This window comes from Nilaparvata lugens, chromosome 6, assembly GCF_014356525.2.
Source record: "Nilaparvata lugens isolate BPH chromosome 6, ASM1435652v1, whole genome shotgun sequence".
NCBI classification, from domain to species: domain Eukaryota; kingdom Metazoa; phylum Arthropoda; class Insecta; order Hemiptera; family Delphacidae; genus Nilaparvata; species Nilaparvata lugens.
In genome coordinates this window covers 5,251,903-5,274,879 of record NC_052509.1, presented here as the reverse complement: position 1 = coordinate 5,274,879, position 22,977 = coordinate 5,251,903, and the positions used below count along the sequence as shown (strand labels likewise).

Here is a 22,977-nt window from a genome sequence, read left to right as displayed (position 1 = left end):
CCTTTGCACAGCCTTAGTAGATGCACAACTATTTTACATTCATATACAAAAATTCTCAATTTTATTCCTTGAAAATAGAATATAACTAGCCGTCAGGCTCGCTTCGCTCGCCATATCCGTCTAGCCAGGGGACTCCGCCCCCTGACCCCCGACTGGATAGTCCAAGATGAGGTCATTAGCTCGCTTCGCTCGCCTGCATTTTTCATTTGTGCATTTTTATCATATGTTAGGACGATCCAGTCGAGGGTCCAGACTAAACGTCTGGCTAAACGGATATGGCGAGTGAAACGAGCCTGACGGCTAGTAATATAATATTCCCAGGAATAGCTCTGATTGAAGTAGCAGTGCCCAATCAATTTTTCCGCATAAATGCATTTCAATCTTCAACTTGATGCCCACCTAACAAAGTCACTCAACTTGATGCCAACCTGACAAAATTATTAATTTAGTTACCAGTTAACAACTGTTTCGAAGAGGTACTCTATCTAGATTATAGTTCTATATTAACATATGGTATGGACATTTTTCAATTATAATGAAGAAAAAGAAGAATATACATGCTAAAAGACGAACTTTAAACCCTTTAAGAACCACCCTAAGAGTTAAAATATTGCCAAAAGATTTCTTAGTGCGCCTCTAAAGGGCCAACTGAACATACCTACCAAATTTGAACTTTTTTTGTCTGGTAGATTTTTTAGATCTGCGAGTGAGTGAGTGAGTCAGTCAGTCAGTGAGTGCCTTTTCGCTTTTATATATATATATATATAATATATATATATTTTAGCTATATATATATATATATATATATATATATATATATATATATAATATATATACATATACGAACACGATACAATGGATATGAAAATGATCTGTGAAAGAATCATTATCAATCATTTTCAAGGGAGCACATTATGGAAATGATCCTGGCAAATAATGAGACAAACGACTAATAATGGCTGACAAAAACCAAAATGGCGGCATAGATTGATGAGCACTGCACGCGGAGATTAAGAGAGACGCAAAATGAGTGAACACTGAACACCGGCTGCTTGAAATTGAACTCAGTTGCTTCACAAACTTTTGTAAAATAACGCGGCAAAGTTGCGATGCGATAACGCCAATTCACGCAAACAACGTTGATGAGTCGTTAAGTGGCCAAGTGGCGCCAAATTTAAACTCATCTCCTGTGTTTAATATTATACTTCTTCTTCTTCTTCTTCTTCTTCATCATCATCTTGTCCTTTTCCTTCCCTATTTTCTTCTTCTACTCATTCTCTTTTTTGGTAGAGAGTTAGTGGGAAGGATATTTTTAATATTCTTTCCGAAAAATGGACATTGATATGTCCAAAGCTCCGCCAATTTATGTAGATGCATAACAATTTTATTATTATCTATAGTTATTATATTACAAATAGCTTTTTCATATCATATACAGTTCAATAATTATTTTCTTAGTCTATATTATGCAAATTCATCTATAATGTTGCTGTATTGTAAGCTATTGTATATAAGTGTATAAGCCAGTATATATTGTAATCTACATAAATAAAGTACTCAATCAATCAATCAATCCCACTCTATCTTCTTATGTTTCATCTCCTTATCCAACTAATTCATCTTCCTCTTCTTATTTCTCATATTCTCCACCTTTTTCTTTTTCTCCTCTTCATTTTTCGACTTCTCTGCTCTTCATCCTTATTTTTCTACTTTTTCTCCTTTCAGACCCAAATCTCCTTCTACTCCCAGTTCTACATTTTTCTCTATTCTTCATTTTTCAACTTTCTCTTTTCATCCTCCATATTTCATTCTACTCCTTCCTTTCCTTTCATCCTTATCTATTTCCTTGTTGCTATTTTTCTTCTTATTGTTCTTATATTTCTCTCCTTCATCTGTTACTTATCCTACTCCTCCTCCATGTTCACTTCTTGTTCTTCTCCTTTCTACATCTTTATCTTTTCACCTCCTCTCCTCCATCTTCAATACTTTTTTCTTCTACTTTTTCTTCTTCTCCTTCTTCTTCTTCTACATCTTCTCATTTACCTACTTTTTCTCCTTGTCCTACTATTGTTTTTACTTCATCTTCTCCTCCATGTTCCCCTTTTCCTCAATCCTCCCCCTTCTCATCATTCTCCTTCTTCTACTCCTGCTTCATCTCCTTATTTTTCTTATATTTATTGTTATTGTTCTTCTACTCCTTCATCTTCCACTTCTACTTCTCTTCTTCTTCTTCTTCTTCTTCTTCTTCTTCTTCTTCTTCTTCTTCTTCTTCTTCTTCTTCTTCTTCTTCTTCTTCTTCTTTTTATTCTTCTTCTTATTGTACAATTGCTTATCAGGAAATATTCATCCTGTAGCAAGCTTCTTCTTCTTCTTCTTCTCCTTCTTCATCTTCTTCATCTTCATCTTACCATTTTCTCAAACCTTCTTCTCATTTTCCTCCCCCTCTTTTTCTTCTCCTTCGTGTTCCCCCTTCCTTCATTCTTCCTCTCGCTCCTCCTTTCTTCATCTTCTCCTTGTTTATCTCCTCCATCTTCCTTTTCTCCTAATTCTCCTCCTCCTCCTCCTCAATTTCTTGTTCATCTCTTCGCGTGCAATAATGTGCACTGATGAGCAAGAGAGAGGTCGCCAGTTTGCTAAGAAAATTGCATCAGGAAATTTGTTGAACAGGCTGCTTTGCTTTCATATTCATCAACTTGATAGACAGTATGCTAATCTCGCTGCTACTGTTAATTAATTTCATCGGTTAACTTTTATTCGTTTAGTTGAAAAGTGATTAGCGAAGTTGGCTCAACTTTTGCTAAATGATATGTGCCGGGCACTGTCTTTAATTCAGGCCTTTTCCCAAGTTATGATAGTAAATTTAATACGCAATAGACTAGAGCCATTATTGTAAGTGAGTTAGCGAAATAAATTATTTTCTCTCTCTATTATGAACGGCCATGACTTCGAGTTTCCCATGATAGATATTTAAAAATTGTGGCTCCGAGTCGTCGAGGAATGTAGATTATGGAATTATCTCTAAAACTTAGCTTCTTGTCGCGACATAAAATGCGATAAGTTGGAAAACAGCAAGCATTGAAATTATAACAAACTACCGATTTTGCAGTTACTATTTGGTCCAAAGGCTGTAGAAGCCACGCGACGATTGGTCAAATTGATTCCTTTCGCCCAATAGGAGACCTGTTTCTAAATACAGTAGTGGGGATTCCCCAGCCGCCAGACCAGATTACGTTTCGGAGGACACTTTGCTAGGAGCACTACGAGAGTAAAGATGTAGTCATTATGTTTCGCCCTTTTTGGGCAAGTTTACAAGTTTATAAGTTTATATCATTAGTTAGTTTTTTTTATTAATGTTTAAATTTACTAGTAGTGCCATGTCCTGAAAGGTTTAATTGTGTTTCTTCATCATGTACGAATAATTGTTTCTTCAAATAACCGCTAAGGTACGTAAAATAAGGTTAAAATAATTTAATTGATTGAAACTTCCATAAGAGTATTGAATTAATTAAGCCTGTTATTTTTCAAGTTAATAATATTGATTGAGAATAATCCTTTTGATTTTATTAGTGATGGAAGATACTTATAAATTTTTTCTAAAGAAGTATAGAAAGATTTCAGTTACGTTACATTTGAGTTATTGTTTCTGGAGATATATTATCGTAGAGTATTGCTGAAAGTCAGGAAGATAGCCTTTAAATTGGAATGAAATTTTTAAGATTATGTTCATATTGAGTTTATGACATTTTATAATTTATATTTTTCAGACTTTGTTTTCTTATGTCATTAAGGCTTTCGAATAATTTAGTAAATTTTTAAGATAGAAATCTTAATAGACAAAGAAGAAAGTTTTCTTTTCCATGAAATTAATATTAAAAAATGTTGGCTAGCGCACAAGTTTCCAATAATACTAGTCGAACTACTATATGAAAAATTATATTTGATTTTGCAAACCAAACGAAAAAATATCATAAAAGTTAACATCATAATTAATGAAGTATTCATTTTTCTAAAAGCATTATATTAATTTATTACGAGTGTTTTCATAAAGTTGTTTTGTATATTAATGACACTCTGGCAAGTAAATTTGTTTTAAATCTGTTAAATTTTGAGAATGAAATCAGAACGTCAAGATAAAATCTAAATTGAATAACAGAATAAACTCCTGTTTTAGCTTTTGATGAATTGTAGGAAGAGTTAGAAATTAATGCTGTAATACATTTATTTACAGCGGTTCATGTGTGTCCCCAAACCAACTTCTTGTACTACCACCCCTTTGGTTCCGCAACTTTATGTAACACCGCTTCAAGACACCCGTTCAGACGACAGGTCTAGGGACGTAAGAGGACGTCGCCGTCAAGCCAAATTCAACCGGTAAAAGCTCACCGCCAAAAACAAGGTACTGTAACCCCGACGATAAAGCAACGTACAAACCAACGAAAGTGCAGTGTAGTGAAACAAAGGTTCATTCGAGAATGTCAATCAAAAGTGGGGATTCAAAATTATTATGAAATGGGTTATATGGGTTACTATCGACGAAATTTGGGTTCAACGGGTTTTTTCTTTCTTGAGTAATTTCATGTTGAAATTGATTGGTTATTTTATGACTGATCTTGTTTGGTTTTGTGACGTATTGCTATCTAAACGGGGATAGTAATGCGCCCCCGAATCAGATGAAGAATGTCAACAAAGTAACATGATATTGTTGTTTCTGTTGTTCGATTTTAGTTGCCAATGTTTATTGAAACTGTTTGTATTTTTCAATTATTTCAAATTGTAGTGATTTCTATAGTATAAACCTATTAAATCAGGCATGGCAAGATTAATTGAAGTTTTCTTGACTCTAGCCCGTTCACCTGCATGAATTAGGTATAGACTCAGGTATCATTGATGCTTAAGTTGAAAGTATTCTGAAACTTCATATTGAAATTGATCATTGATAAAAGGTTTAACGTTAGAATAAAAATGAGTAGAAGAAACTAGCATAGGTGAAAAACAACTGATTCTAAGTGCTGAATAAATTTTTGTATTCTGTAATTCCGTGAATGATGATAGAAATTATTGTAATGTCAACGTACGTATTCTGGTCTCACGCATCGGGTACTTGAGTATCATCATAGTATAGTAGAAGGGAAAGTGAATATTGAGAGATTTTAGTTTAAAACCTGAATAATAATTTATTAGTTGGAGAAATTAGAAAACGTGAAACTGATTCCAAATTAATGCTAAATTTGTGATAAGGTTAATCTTTTGTAAGTTTGTGCGAAGGGATTGAAATCGTAACACTATGGCTTCCAGCCCGCGTTCCCCGGCCATCAGCCCGGTTAAGGTTAATTTTTGGGATGTCAAAGAGGACATAGAAAAAAATTTCGATCTTGGTCTTTTGTATTCGCGTAGTATCAATCCAAACTATCTGCTAAAAGGGGAATTACTTTTCGAACTCAATTCATTCGGTTGGTCTAGTAATGTTGATTGTGATGTCGCTAATTTGAGACAACAATACCGTCAAATACGCGGTGAGGGTAGTGGTAGAATCCATCGCGCGGTGTATGATGAAGACAGGTCCCGACTCGAATTAAAGAGTATCAATGAAATTACTGCTAAAATTGATGAGTGGTTACCTCAACTGAAAACTGGTTCCGATGCTGAAAAGAAAGAATCGTTCAATCGAATAGTGAACCAATTCTTACACGTATTGAATAGAATTATTCACCTGTCTCATTATGCTCAGGAGAGGTCTGATTCCGAACTGATTAACGAAATCCAGAAACGCCTTGCAACCCTGGAGGCGGCTTACCCCGTTATGTTGCAAGTACAAAAGGAGGTCAAAAGTCGCGCCCCGTCCCCAGCTCCGGTAGTATTCACCACCCCTGTCTTAAGTCCATCGCTTTTTGATTTCCCGGGGACAAGTGGTGTAGATAAAGTAGATGTAGGAAAAGTAGAGGTCCCCGCCCCACCACCAGTTTCTAATGAACACGGCGACACAGAGCACATTCCACCTGCATTGGTTATCGCACCGAAAGAAACTCAAACTTTTGATTCATGCTTGGGACTGAACCCTAACAGTATACGCATTGAATGCCCCCGTCAATTTGTTCCGATTAGGCAATCAGTCAGTAATATCACGTCTACTAGGGCGCTACCTCAAAGTGTACCTCAATCAGGCTATACACCGGTGTTCAATACGATTTATAATCGTCTCCCTAACCCGATCGAACATTTATTGCGTGATTTGCCACACACTGATGGTTTAGTCGTGGACAAATTGTTGAAATTCATCGCTCTGTCATTAAAAATTTCAACTCAGTTCGATTTGCCGGATGTACAATTGTTCCAGATCCTTCAACCTTTCTCTCTAGGACCTCTAGCCGATCGCATAAATTTTGCTATTAATTCTAATTATACATTTGATCAGTTTCATGCTGAGGTTCTAAAATATTTTGTGCCGCAAAGATTATTGGCCGTCATTGAAAGGGAGGAATTCTACCGACTCCAGAGAACAGGCGAACCGTTGTCCGCCTACATAGTATCAATTAAAGAGGCCGCGAAATTATTACGTTTAAATTTAATCGAATGTGAAATTGTGAATACCATTTGTTCGGGACTTAATCCTGCCGAAAGATCCAGACTTATCTTCCATAGTCGTCCTCAGACATATAAAGAATTGATTGATATGAGCGTACAAGCTCAAAACTTGAGTTTCGCCGATGAAGAAAGAAACCGAGTTGAACGGCCTAGGAACGATAATTATAGGTCAGGTCCTAACCCGCCTAGTAGGAGTAATGAACAACTTGAACAGTGATTCATGGCGACTTGTCGTTGATTATCGTTTCTTAAACAAAAAGGTGTCGTTAGATTCAGTCCCATTACCAAACATCGAAAATTGCTTCCACTTTTTCAATGGTGCTAAATACTTCTCAGTACTGGATTTGAATCAAGCGTATTATCAAATCCCCCTTGCTAAAGAAAGTAGACACTTAACTACGTTTTGTACTATGCGAAATACTTATCAATTCAAGCGTATTCCGTTCGGGCTGGCTACCGGTGCACAAGCACTTTCTTCGGTATTAGACCGACTGTTTGGAGATGTGAAATATAAGTTTGTTTTTCATTATTTGGACGATATAGTTATCTACTCTAAAGATTTTGATTCACACCTGGCACATATTGAGGCCGTACTGCTCCGCTTACGTGAAGCTGGTTTCACCGTCAATCCGGAAAAGGCTCTATTTGCAAAAAAACAGATTTCGTTTTTGGGTCACCTGATCAACCAAGATGGTATTTCTATTGATCCTTCTCGCACCAAGAATATTCGTGAATTTCCTACTCCCAAAAATCAAAAAGCTATCGCTCGTTTCATCGGGATGGTGGGCTACTTTCATAAATTTATCCCTAGATACGCTGAGATCGCCGCACCGCTCAATGATCTTCGAAAAAAAAATTGTAAATTTATTTGGGATGAAACTCATGAGCAAGCCTTTCAAGGGTTGAAAAAGGCCATATCTTGTCCTCCTATTTTGAAGACGGCCGATTTCTCTAAGCAATTTGTTCTCCAAACGGATGCCTCTTCAACGGCCATATCTGCTGTACTTTCTCAGGAATTTGACGGTATTTTTCACCCTATTGCTTATGCCTCAAAGAAACTGAGTCAACAGGAGTGCAAATATTCAACCTACGAGCTTGAATGTCTAGCGGCGATTTACGGGATGGAAAAATTTAGATTGTACCTTCAACATTCCAAATTTAAATTATTGACTGATAATTCTGCTCTAACTTGGATGCTCAATAACCCCAAAAATACGGGAAGAATTGGCAGATGGATTTTGAAATTGTTAACCTACCAATTCGAAGTCACCCACATACCCGGGCGATTAAATGTAGTGGCCGATTGCCTTTCAAGAATGTATCAGGATGAAATTAGTACCGAAGAAACTCCAGAAAGTTCAAAATTTGAAATCGAACCTTGTTTAGTATGGTGAATTCGTTGAAGTTGTCTGATTTCCCTCTAGTCTTCACCGATATTAGAGTTCATCAAGACAATGACCCCTTTTGTAAAGATATTCTCGAAAAAATTGATAGGAATGAAGAACAATTCCCGTACAGTTTACGGAAAGGTGTTCTAGTTACTGAAGTTAGGACTAGCGATCAGCTGAAGATAGTAGTTCCTAGAATTCTCATCCCCCTTGTATTCAAGTATTATCATGAGACCTCCATTGGTGGACACTTGGGCCTTGCAAAGACCACACATAAGATTCTAGAACATTTTTATTGGCCCGGACTTAGAAAGGATATTGCCCAACTTGTAAAGTCATGTGATATTTGTGGACGTAGCAAACCTTCCACTAAACAAAATTATGGTTTTCTTGCTTCTAGAGTTGACAATGAACCATTAGCTCGTTTCTATTGTGATTTAGTAGGCCCGTTAGTCAAAACTACTGAGGGATATACTCAGATTCTATCTTGCGTTGATTCGTTTACTAAGTTTTGTTGGTTAATACCACTTAGAAAAGGAAATACTGCAGCCGTAATTAGAGCACTGAAATCAATCTTTGTTAATTTTTCTGTGCCTAGAAGACTGGTGACAGATAATGCGACCATCTTCACTTCGACGTTGTTTAGAAATTTTTGTTTCCAATTAGGAATCCAACATATCACAACGCCCCCTTATTACCCCTGCCCCAATGTAGCTGAACGCGTGAACCGAAACTTGAAAAGCGCTCTGATTGCTTTTCACGCAGAATCGCAAACCAGATGGCATGACTGCCTAAGCTGGCTGCCATTGGCCTTCAACCTGGCTTCACATGATAGCACAGGGTGTACCCCTTTTTCACTTATGTTTAGGTATAGTCCCAATCACCCATTGCTTAATGCATGGAAGTTGGATGAGATTTTCCCCGAACGACTAAATTCGGGAACAGTTCAGATTTGGAGGAAGGCTCGAAATAATCTACTTCGAGCACATACGAGAGTGAAGGAGAGATATGATCGGCGTCGTGTCGATGTACCTTTCAAAACGGGTGATTTGGTATTATTACAAGCACATGTACAATCCAGCGCCGTTAATAAGATTTCTAGCAAACTCAGTTACAGGTGGAAGGGACCGTTCGTTATTAAGGACTGGTTTTCTCCGGTTACCGTATCGTTACACGACCCCGCCACCCAAAATTTTGTACAAAAAGCTCATGTCTCTCAAATAAAAATGTTCAACGGTTGAAACCACCATAAACAGCAATTTGAAAGATGACTACTTGAGTTATGTTGAAAAAAGGATACAGATCAGTCTATTGAAGGCAAGATTTTTTGTCGTGAGTTATAATTGGATAGGTTTTTGTGAGTATGGCGCCACTCTATAGCCTTGTCTCTATACACTCAACGAGATGATTCCTAATGAATGAGAAGGAGAAAAGAGAAAAAGAGTTATGATAAAGATATTTACCGTATTTGTTAGAAGGATTCATTACGGGTTCATGAAGGGTTTAGTCAAAGATTTTGTTACGTGACAATATAATGTATATAGAAGAAATTCCGGAATGTAAATAACTTGCGCAACTAGATTAGTCATTAAATTATGTTATTAACTTCGTAATATTAAATATATTTAGGTAGGTGAATTAGGTTTAATTTTATTTCATGCACGGCTGCATACTCGCGGTAAATGAAATTATTGTACAGTTTTCCCACGGTAGTAGATAATTGATTGTTTGGTAAATCGGGTGATGATCAATTTTTGAAGTCATCAACAGTCATAATACTATGTATGTAAATGATGTCTCTAATAATAATAATAATAATAAGTTATTTAGCATAAGACGATTTATCATAATATTCTATACTATACCCATTTTCAATAGCTTAATACTCATCCATTCATAGTTAAGAATTATACATTCACATAGTTAGGAGTTAGTACATATAGATAATATATATTCCAATTCATAAAATAATAAGAATAATGTCTAAGGCCTCATATTTTATATTCTATTCGCTTTATATTTCATATTATTTTGTTGATATCCCTATTCTTTATTAGTTTACCTTCCATGATTAATACAATTATAATCTTATCATAGGTGTATTCAGTTTAACTGCTTCCGTTTTAGTTCACTTAATATAATTCAGTGATAGAGATTTCCTGCTGGAATACAATAATGGATAGAAATTTTCATAGCTACGGAATGTACATCAAGCGTGTGTCATTGCTCTCCGATGACTCGCTAGCGTTGCAGTTTCAACCATTATTATCTTTGAATCGTAGTCGATGTAGAATAGTATTGCCTACTGAATTGCTTTATATTGTTAAAAATATATTGCTCTCTCAACTCTATAGTAATGATAGATTTCAATACATTCAGCTGAGTGAAAAAGTTTCATCCTTTACTATTATGATCAAACGTACTTCATATTTTACAACAGCAGAGTAACATAGAACCAATTAAAACTATGATGTCTTTTAAACGTTTTCCCTTGTTAGAGTTTGCCAAGAAAATAACCAGGGACTCAATAAAGTGATTGAAGTATTCAAGATTATTATACTCGGTCCGTCTTTAGTACCTACTTAAAAGGTGGACACGTCCATATTGTTTTGTCCTGACTCTTGCCACAGTTTTAAAGACTCTTGCCACAAATCTCAATTAGTTATACATTTTGCTGAATTTCGGAATGATTAAAGAGATTTCTTTTGAAGAGGGCCCGCTTCAAATTGGATCCTACTATCAATCCAGAAATTCGACTCTCCAAATCATACAGAATGCCTCTATGGTAACATATCCTGATTAGATTTCTTTTTGCGTGTTTCACACCGGAAGGAAGGGGAGTGTGCCGGGCACTCTCTTTAATTCAGGCCTTTTCCCAAGTTATAATAGTAAATTTAATACGCAATAGACTAGAGCCATTATTGTAAGTGAGTTAGCGAAATAAATTATTTTCTCTCTCTATTATGAACGGCCATGACTTCGAGTTTCCCATGATAGATATTTAAAAATTGTGGCTCCGAGTCGTCGAGGAATGTAGATTATGGAATTATCTCTAAAACTTAGCCTTCTTGTCGCGACATAAAATGCGATAAGTTGGAAAACAGCAAGCATTGAAATTATAACAAACTACCGATTTTGCAGTTACTATTTGGTCCAAAGGCTGTAGAAGCCACGCGACGATTGGTCAAATTGATTCCATTCGCCCAATAGGAGACCTGTTTCTAAATACAGTAGTGGGGATTCCCCAGTCGAGAGACCAGATTACGTTTCGGAGGACACTTTGCTAGGAGCACTACGAGAGTAAAGATGTAGTCACTATGTTTCCCCCTTTTTGGGCAGGTTTATAAGTTTATTTCAGTAGTTAATGTAGGAGCTAGTTTTATTTTTTATTAATGTTTAAATTTACTAGTAGTGCCATGTCCTGAAAGGTTTAATTGTGTTTCTTCATCATGTACGAATAATTGTTTCTTCAAATAACCGCTAAGGTACGTAAAATAAGGTTAAAATAATTTAATTGATTGAAACTTCCATAAGAGTATTGAATTAATTAAGCCTGTTATTTTTCAAGTTAATAATATTGATTGAGAATAATCCTTTTGATTTTATTAGTGATGGAAGATACTTATAAATTTTTTCTAAAGAAGTATAGAAAGTTTTCAGTTACGTTACATTTGAGTTATTGTTTCTGGAGATATATTATCGTAGAGTATTGCTGAAAGTCAGGAAGATAGCCTTTAAATTGGAATGAAATTTTAAGATTATGTTCATATTGAGTTTATGACATTTTATAATTTATATTTTTCAGACTTTGTTTTCTTATGTCATTAAGGCTTTCGAATAATTTAGTAAATTTTTAAGATAGAAATCTTAATAGACAAAGAAGAAAGTTTTCTTTTCCATGAAATTAATATTAAAAAATGTTGGCTAGCGCACAAGTTTCCAATAATACTAGTCGAACTACTATATGAAAAATTATATTTGATTTTGCAAACCAAACGAAAAATATCATAAAAGTTAACATCATAATTAATGAAGTATTCATTTTTCTAAAAGCATTATATTAATTTATTACGAGTGTTTTCATAAAGTTGTTTTGTATATTAATGACACTCTGGCAAGTAAATTTGTTTTAAATCTGTTAAATTTTGAGAATGAAATCAGAACGTCAAGATAAAATCTAAATTGAATAACAGAATAAACTCCTGTTTTAGCTTTTGATGAATTGTAGGAAGAGTTAGAAATTAATGCTGTAATACATTTATTTACAGCGGTTCATGTGTGTCCCCAAACCAACTTCTTGTACTACCACCCCTTTGGTTCCGCAACTTTATGTAACACCGCTTCAAGACACCCGTTCAGACGACAGGTCTAGGGACGTAAGAGGACGTCGCCGTCAAGCCAAATTCAACCGGTAAAAGCTCACCGCCAAAAACAAGGTACTGTAACCCCGACGATAAAGCAACGTACAAACCAACGAAAGTGCAGTGTAGTGAAACAAAGGTTCATTCGAGAATGTCAATCAAAAGTGGGGATTCAAAATTATTATGAAATGGGTTATATGGGTTACTATCGACGAAATTTGGGTTCAACGGGTTTTTTCTTTCTTGAGTAATTTCATGTTGAAATTGATTGGTTATTTTATGACTGATCTTGTTTGGTTTTGTGACGTATTGCTATCTAAACGGGGATAGTAATGCGCCCCCGAATCAGATGAAGAATGTCAACAAAGTAACATGATATTGTTGTTTCTGTTGTTCGATTTTAGCTGCCAATGTTTATTGAAACTGTTTGTATTTTTCAATTATTTCAAATTGTAGTGTTATTCTATAGTATAAACCTATTAAATCAGGCATGGCAAGATTAATTGAAGTTTTCTTGACTCTAGCCCGTTCACCTGCATGAATTAGGTATAGACTCAGGTATTTTCTAGATGTGTCGGCCTATTTCTAAATTCTAAATTTTATTCAAAATTATCTTATCTATTATCTTTTAAAAAGTGCAGGCACAGATAGAATGAGTTGGAAGTGATATAGCGATCGAGGTCCACGTTATAATGGCAGTGTTTGATTAGCAATGGTATTGCTATTCTTGTCTATCATTCACCAAAGCTGATAGCGCTATCTCTTTCTCGCTTTGCTCTGTTGCCAGATCGTCTTTCAAAAATGTAGAATTAATGTGAATTAACAAAATATTCCAATTAACAAAATTCATTATGAAGTTATTGAAAAATATTAATTCTTGCATGATAATATAAACAAATTAATTAACAAAATATTTCATCTTTATTATGAAAATGCATTATGAAGTTATTGACAAGTATAATTTCTTGCTTAATAAATTATAATTGATTATTTTAAACGAGAATGAACAGTTAATATTACATCAATAAACCAGTATTAGCTACCGTCTAGGATCTAGGTATTGCTATCCTTGTTATCATTCAACAAAGCGGATAGCGCTATCTCTTTCTCGCTTTGCTCTGTTGCCAGATCGTCTTTTAACAATGTAGAATTACAAATTAATTAACAAAATATTTCATCTTTGTTATGAAAATTCATTATGAAATTATTGACAAGTATGATTTCTTGCTATGATTATTTTAAACGAGAATGATCAGTTAATATTACATGAATAAACCTGTATTAGCTGCAGTCTATAGAAGGCATTGACAAGACAGAGGATCGGCAACGTTGTTCTTCTATCTTTCTTCACTGCCATTATAACGTGAACCTTACTATAGATAGATGAATGTCTTTTACTTTACAATAATATTAAAGTGATGTGGGCGAAATTGAGGCAATAAGAGTACCCTCTTCTACAGATGGAAATAAATTGGAAGTTTCATTTGTTCAAATGCTAATCAATTAATAATTATTATTAAAAGAAATCCCAATTAGATGCTGTAAATCACCCCGAAGACTTCTGCTACTGCAAATATTGACAACAGGGTGAACAGCTAGATGGAAATTCGATGAGCGCTACTATACAATAGTTATTTGTGCAACTAGTGCGCAAAGTGTCAGTTTGCTGCACCGAAAGAAACGTTTACGCCCGAGCCGTAGGCGAGGGCGGAATGGTTTGTTGAGTGCAGCAGAGGAACTTTGCGCACGTATTTCACATTAAGTTTTTCCTACAGTTACCATTGAATATGAAAAGTGGGTAATTATGGGTAAAATTGCCTGAAATCCATCAAATGTTTTTCTGTGTAATTTTATTATTGATAAAAACCTTAATCCTAAAATCCTAAAGTTCTCGTTGTACTTGGTTATTTATATTATAATGAATAATAATTAGCGCGTTGCACCTCTGCTCACTATAGCAGCCACAGCAGTCACTGTTACCAACTTCATTTTTGATTTTGCTGCACTGTTGCTCCATATAACCTACTAAGTATTTTGCGTTGCCATGTTGCAAATCTGGAGTGCAGAAAAATTTTTCCCGCACTAGAGCGGAAAAGTGATTCTTTGCGTTCTGTAATCAGTGCAGCAATGGCCACTTTTCAACGTAACTGTAGGAAAAAATTATTTGTTAGGTCCCGGGCTGACAAATAATTTTTGTATAGTAGCGCTCATCGAATTTCCATCTAGCTATTTGCCCTGTTGTCAATATTCTCAGTAGCAGAAGTCTTCGGGGTTATTTACAGCATTTAATTGGGATTTCGTTTAATAATAATTAGTCCCCTTTTCCACTCAACCTATGAAGAGTAGGGATACTGCAAGTATGTATGTTTAGTGCTGGAATGACCTGAAAGATAGAAGTTGTGAAAAAATTGAATGAAAAGTCCAGGAAAATATAAATCATGAAGAGGATGTCCAAGGATAATGATAATGTTCAAATTATAATGATGCAAAAATAGTTCAACTTATTTATTTTATTTATTCATTCGTATGGCTTTTATCGGCAGAGAGATCCTTTTGGATGTTCTGCCTCGCCGTATTACCCAATGTCATTTCCCTATCAACACTCAAGTTTATAGGTTATATTATATTGGGCTCTTCATGTATTCTCACTGAAAATTTGCACTTTCACTTCCTGAGCTTCTACTTTTTAAAGTTTAAAAATAAGAAAACTTATTTCTAAACACAAATTTATAATTTAAATGGAAATAGGTCAACGAAGACAAAATTAGCAACTAAAATATCGAAGATACAAAAACCTAACCTCAAAACGTGTAGTTCGTTGATCGACACAATATGTATGACGAGCATGTGTGTTCACACACATGTTCAACACACTTGTCTTGTCGTTAGAGGCCACCCTTATTTAACGATCAGTGAAAAATGTTGAAACTCTACATAAATAATGAATAAAGTAGTTAATGTTATGATTTTATTGAAGTATCTAGGTTGAAATGTTTCCAATTGGAGGTATTTATGTTTGGTTTCTAGGATCATCGACCTGTGTAATTTTCAGTAATACGAAAGTATGAAGACTGCAATATACGAGAGCATACATTACAAACTTCACATAAATTATGAATAAAGTAATTATGATTTTATTGAAGTATATAAGTTGAAATGTTGCTAATTGGATGTATTTGTGTTTGGATTCTAGGCTCATAGACCTAATTAATTTTTAGACTGGCCACTAACTGGTAGAACAAGCATGATAAAATCTGCATGTTCACATAAACTCAAACACATGTTCATCATCTGCGAGAGTCTTCTAACATAAAATAAACAAACAAAAACCATTAATAAACCACTGGATAATTACAAATTATAATTGACCGAGCGAAGTGAGGTCTAAGATTCAAGACGACGGTTTTGCATTTCTCTTTATTTATGTTTATAATATGTTTATATACGCGTATATGTTTCCGCATTTACAGCAAAACGCAGCTATAGATTTTCATGAAATTTGACAGGTATGTTCCTTTTTCAAATTCGCGTCGACTTGTACATACGGTTTTTTGAAATTCTGCATTTTACGGATAATATAAAAGGAAAAGGAGTCTCCTTTAAACGCCAATATTACCGTAAAAATCAGACTTAGGAATTATTCATCATAAATCAGCTGTCTATTGGACTATAATACTACCCGTTCAAAAACATCGAACATCTTGAAAATGTATCTTTCCATCAACGTTAGTAGACAGTTGGCTATAATACTAATACAAAAACATCGAACATCTTGAAAATGTATCTTTCCATCAACGTTGTAGACAGTTGCAGCCAGACCTGATAACAGCGCTCACACCCACATTCCGGGACGACACGTCACGGTACGATAGGACAGAAAGCTCTATGTTTATTTAGGATTTTTTCTAGGCATTTTTAATTGATAAATTATTTATTAATTTTTGAGAAAACATAACAACAGGTCATTGTAACTTACTGAGCGCGAGGTCTACTGTTCACAGAACTACTAGTGAAAGAAAAATAATTCAACCTCAAATACAGTAGCGAAGATAAAATAAAGAATAAAACATTGAGATACAAAATCAAACCTAAAAAAATTTGCTCGAAACCTTTCGCTGTGATGACACAACATGTGTATCATGCATGTTCTACCGTTAGTGGCCAGTCTTACGTGTATAAAAACTGCAATATATGAAAGCATAATACTCTACTTATAATGATTAAAGTAATTAGTGTTATGTTCTCATTTAAGTATCTAGGTTGAAATGTTGCTAATTGAAGGTATTTCTGTTTTGGTTTGCAGCCTCATCGATTTGGCCATTGACACGTATCGTCGGGCCATTGAGTTGCAACCCAACTTTCCAGATGCCTACTGCAATCTGGCCAATGCACTCAAGGAGAAAGGACAGGTCAGTATCTCACCTCACCTCCATTCTTCAATGGATAATAATCATTTAAACGAGTGTAGTGTGCTCTTACCTCTGACTAGAGGCTCGAATCGTTGTACGTTTGTTCGATGATAACTTTCGAATGCTTTCATCAATTAACTTCAAATTTTCTACACATATTCTTAAAAGCTAGAGTCGTTGTCCGTTTGAGTGTGTGTTCGTTTGTTCGACGATAACTCTCGAATGCTATCATCAATCAACTTCAAATTTTCCGCACATATTCATTGAAACATTCAGGGTCGGTTTCCGACCTCGGAATTTAGCTAAGCTCTAGACTTTAAACAGCTGGAGTCAGAAAATTAGCTTTCCAAAACGGGACGTAGTGGCAGTTTTTATAACAGTAGTCGCAGTTTTTATTTTCTCATTTCTATAATTGGAAACGTTTTTCCTTGATGAAATTAAACATTTCTAAATAATTCAAAATAGCTGAAACTTTACACTATTTTCTCTTCATTTTATTTTGTGTTTAATTTTCTAGTCTTTTGAAGCTTAATTCAAACGTGACTTTGACAATGACTACAGTTAAGGAACTGGAATAACCAACCGGCTTTTTAAAAAGAATTATTTATTTCAACATACTAATACATCTAATACATGGTTATAAGCGATGTACGCTCTACGAGCTCTGGCAACAGACTGACTCGAAAAAGCAACTAAACTAATGGCTAGTAAATAACAATGCATAGCTACATCAGCATTATAAAGGGGGTTACCAAATGTAACTCCTCCCCCCCAAGTGTGAAGCTGCCCTCAGCTTCAAAAATAAAATAGTATTAAGTCCAAGTACAAAAATTAAGTATTAGTTACATGGCAATCTTGGATACATTTGTTGGGAATCGGTATTAACAATATCGTTATCCACGCCAGAATTACAATTATTTGAGTTAGAAATGGACAGTTTTTTCCAAATTATTTTAATAAAAATGAATATCAATAAAATTACAACCAAAATAAATAATATAGTAATTACAACAATATAGATGATTCTATTGTCTTTGAGAGGTAATTCATCAATAATATCAAGTTGTTGAAATTTTATGTTTGCAGTATGTACTTCATCAAAACTAAAATTAGAAATCTTCTTATTTTCTATAAGTTTAGTTGGCACAATAACTTCATTTTCCCAAAATATGTTTGGTCTGTAATATCCAATTAAAGTCTCTGAGTTATCAATTTTTAACAATTTAGTTTTTCTGTTTGGAAAGAGAGTAACATTTTTCTTCTTGGCAGAACTGTAAATTATACATGAACTTACATTAATAATATAAAACTATCAATTATGTTAATATATTTCACTAAAGAAGACCCATCTTTTAAAACTAATTTATTACATCCATTTAAATCTCTATCATCTAACAATTGTTCAATACATAAATTTTCAATACGACTTATATTACTACAATAATAATTATCATTGATAAGTTCACAAGTTCCAAAAAATAATTTATCATTACGGAGTACAAAAGAAGGATGTACAATTGTTGTTACAATTTCATTTTCTTGAATGACAGGATATGACAACAGGAAAAATGTTTCATAAATTGCCGACTGTAGCGGTACTTCAATGAAATAAGAAATGTGGTCTTTAAACATTGCACAATGGACTTTGCTGAGTTTCCATATTACACTGACATCGTTTGAAATGAAGCTAAAATTCGAATTTCGGTGCATGAGAAAAAGTTCATCGTGAGAAATAATAGTCGAGTGGAGTACATTCAATTTACAAAATTCTAAGCTTGTTACAATATCAGAAATTTTATTATTTAAAAGCAAGAGAGAGTCAAATAACAATGAGGATTGCTGATTAAGTTCGATTCTGTTTGATTCATTATACAATGAATTAAAGTAATTACTGATTTTCATATTATTTGATCGTATTGTTTTCATTTCATTGTTGAATTCCTCCATTAATTTATGATTAACAGCAAATTGTTTTTCTACATTATTACTAAGATGGTATTCGTTTGATTGCACAGTTTGTAAAATTTTATCATATCGTTCCTTATCGTTAGCGTCCATATTACCAGTGAGCCAAGAAAGTGCAGATCCTACACTATTAAAAAGGCCTCGTTTTTGTCTATAATTAATTGATTGGATTTGATTTAATTTACTCTTCGTATACTTTAAATTTAATTTCATGATGCTTAGGCGACTCTTATCAATATCCTTATTAGCTAAAAAATCAATAAATGTTTCTATATTACTAATTCTAATCTTAAATAGCTAGTACTTATTTTATGAACATATGTGTATGTCGTGTTAACAATAAAGGAGTTCTGAATTTTAATGGGAGCAACACCGGAGGATTTGCTCAGATCAATCATTTCATAAGGTGCTGCTGGGGCCAGCAACAGGAGAAGTAGGATTGGTATCATCGTGTCCTGTAACACATAAGTTCTTTCGTTTCACCAGTTTTTTGGGGCGTTTCATTCTATTGGGGTGTACTTTAAATGGGCGTTTCTGAATTGCTCGAGGGTTCGTAGCTAGTTTATCGTCTTTACTGTAGTTTACTTTGAAGAATTTCGGTTTAGTTTTTTGTTAAAAGTTGTTTTAATGTAAGGTTCTTTTTCAATTTCTACATCCTTTTCACGATTGACATTCAGTTGTTCAGTGCGTGTTTGTTTTTCGGATTCATTTTATTCTTTATCAACTTGTGAACTAAGTTCATTCTTTCTAAATATTGGTGAGACTGTTGTTCTGTCACCAATCTTTCCGTAACTCTGTTAACAAAAGGATTGTTTGATATGCCATAAGTTATTTCCATGGGAGTCATTTTCAGAGTTGAGTTGAGCGTATTATTAAATGCTATAACTGCTAGTTTCATGTTTGTTTCTGTTGAATTGTTTTTATTCTCCAATTGAATTGCATTTAGGATTTCGATAAGCGTAGAATGAGCTCTTTCAATTAAGCCCTGAGAGTCTGGGTGTCCAGGAGTGACATAGTATGCTTCAACACCGTACAATCTCAAAAAGTCGCGTAAACCTGCATTGTCAAACTCACGGCCGTTGTCCATTTGTATAATTTTGGGTAGGGGAAAAGATGAAAAATAATCATTCAGGCGTTCTTGAATATCGATTTGGTTCAAACTTTTTAGGGGATGGACTGTTAATCGTTTGGAAAAACAATCAATCATTGTCAAAAACTTTATTTTATCGTATTGGAAACAGTCAATTTGTAGTTTTTCAAATGGTTTATCTGGAGTAGGAGTGACTTTATATGTGACTCTAACAGGTTTTCTATCATACTTTACTTTCAGGCATACAGCACACTTGTTAATGTAATCTGTTACGTCTCGTAGCATTGATGGCCAGTAATATCTTCTTCTTACCTGATTATACGTTTCATTGATACCTCTGTGGTACGTCTTTCCTTCATGGTGATTTGAAATTATCTGTTTTTGTTCATCAGTATCCACTATATCTAAATTCATTTTCTTATACCTTTTCAGTTTTATCGAATCGAACGTTTCTAATAACACATTTTTAAAATTGTTGAAAATTTTCTCGTACTCATCATACAAAACACCTTCTCGCGAACAGAAAACTCCATATACTGTTTTTGGTTTCAAAAACTCAATACATTTATTTTTCATGTCATCATAATCGTTAGCGTTCCTAAAATAAATGGTCAATCGTCTTTTACCAAAAATTTTTCTAATTGAGGGGCTTGGTCACCTCTTTCAAGAATAAGTTGGTTATGCTCAATATTAAGCAACTTATCATCATCAGCTATAACTACCTGTTCATTTGAGCTTTCTTGCGAGTGTATCGTAGCTAAGCTGCGATTATCGTTCTCGGCTTCTTGTTCGTCATCATTATTATCATTACTCACGATATTCTCACGATCAATGTCATCATAAGCATTATTATTTACAAAGTTTCCTTGATTAGCATTATTTACTAAGTTATCATTACCAGTATTATCATTCCGCTCGCCTAATGTACCTATTCGTTGAAAAAATCTTCGTAGGTACTACTATCTATCGAGGGTACGTCAGTGTTAGTATTGAACCTTATCAAATCGTCTATACTTATATCATCATATTCGTGGGGGTCATCACTAGTATTCTCCAAACCTTGAAAATCATTCACAAAACCTCGAAAACCATCCTCGAAACCTCGAAAACCATTCTCTTCATTTTCCATCATAGTGACGTCATAAGGACGGGACAAAGCATCCGCTACAAAGTTGGTTTTCCCTTTTATGTAGGTAATGTCAAAATCGAATTCTTCTAACAAAAGTTTCCATCTTATCAATTTGGAATTTGGCTCTTTAATACTATGAAGCCATTGGAGAGGTTTGTGATCAGTCTGAATTAAAAACTTACGTCCATATAAGTAGGGCCTAAAATATTTACAACACCACACAATAGCCAATAGTTCTTTTTCTATGGTTGAAAGATTGATCTCATTTTTGTTCAATGTCCTTGAAGCATAGGCAACAGGTAGATCTTTACCATTGAAAATCTGTGAAAGCACTCCTCCAATAGCAAAATTGCTAGCGTCAGTAGTAACTATGAATTGTTTAGAAAAATCGGGTAACTGCAATATTGGACTGTTTTGTAGCATTGTTTTTAGTTTTTCAAATGCATTAACGTACTCCTTATTAGAAATGTCAACCTTGACATCTTTTTTCAAAGCTTGAGTCAGAGGCTTAGCGATTTTTGCATAGTTTTTGATCATTTTTCTGTAGTAACCAGTTAATCCTAAAAATTGTTTTATTTGTTTTTCGGTTTTGGGAATCGGGAAGTCTTTGATTGCTTTCAATTTGGCGGGATTTGGTTGAATTCCTTCTTCTGAGATTACATGTCCTAGGTACAACAATTCTCTTTTGAAAAATTCAGTTTTATCGAGCTGTATTTTAAGATTGTGTTCTTTCAATTTTTTGAAAACGGATCTCAAATGTTTCAAATGCTCCTCTAAATTGTCAGAGAATACAATTATGTCGTCCATATACACTAAAACATTCGGCATTCTAGCAAATAGTATGTTCATATTACGCTGAAAAAATGGGGGTGCATTTTTCAATCCAAAGGGAAGCCTTAGAAATTCGAAGTGGCCGTCTTCTGTTGAAAAAGCTGTTTTTGGGACAGACTCTGGGTCCATTTCAATCTGATGGAAACCAGAATATAAATCTATCGTCGAGAAATACGTAGCTCGTCCTATTTTTCCAAATAGATCTTCAATATTTGGTAGAGGATATTTGTCAGCTATAGTTTTTTCATTGAGTTTTCTGTAATCGATTACCATTCTAATTTTCTTTTGACCAGAAGCATCCATTTTCTTGGGAACTACCCATATTGGAGAGTTGTATTGATTGATTGATTGATTGATTGAGTACTTTATTTATGTAGATTACAATATATACTGGCTTATACACTTATATACAATAGCTTACAATACAGCAAAGTTATAGATGAATTTACATAATATAGACTAAGAAAATAACTATTGAACTGTATATGACATGAAAAAGCAATTTGTAATATAATAACTATAGATAATAATCATATTGTTATGCCTCTACATAAATTGGCGGAGCTTTGGACATATCAATGTCCATTCTTTGGGAAGAATATTAAAAATATCCTCCCCATTAACTCTCTACCAAAACGTTAATTTCGTTATTTAAACTAAGGATTTATTTATTAATGGAAATATTGTAAAAGTTTTAATCAATATGAATATTGAAGAGAAAAAAAAACAGAAAATTGATAAAGTAAAATAATTATATAGGTAGATAAGATCAAATAATTGATTAATAAAATGAAGTAGGCTGAAAGTAGATCAGGGTTATCAAATTTCAGTAATATACAGCAGTATGCAGTGGATAATTGAAATAACATGAGTTTATATAATATATATATATATATATATATATATACAATTCGTTCTATAACATGGTTTAAAGGTTTATATTGGTGGAATGGGTGAGGGATGGTTGTCATGTGATCGTTCTAGGGCCGGACAGTTTCAGTCATTTGTTCCAAAATATGTTTTTTTAAAGTCAGGTTGAAGCTCGCTCGGCTCTCGATAGACCTGTATGGGGAGTTTGAGGGTTGAATTATTTTGTTCTTTAGCAACTTTTCTATCTCAATTTGAACGTCTTTCTTGAAAATTTGAGGGTACCTATAATTTCTTGTGTATACAGGATTGTCATCAACTGTGTTGATTTTGTGTTTGAGTAAGTTCGTCGACC

At 34.3% G+C, this 22,977-nt stretch overlaps 1 protein-coding gene across 1 annotated transcript in view; it reads left to right on the top strand.

Annotated features, from left to right (window-relative positions):
* LOC111046381 (UDP-N-acetylglucosamine--peptide N-acetylglucosaminyltransferase 110 kDa subunit) overlaps window positions 1-22,977 on the top strand; it is a gene marked incomplete in the record, with an annotated part of 151,924 nt that overhangs the window by 93,644 nt on the left and 35,303 nt on the right. The window contains 1 exon segment of the mRNA XM_039431334.1: window positions 16,635-16,740. Within this exon segment, the coding sequence (XP_039287268.1) occupies window positions 16,635-16,740 (106 nt within the window).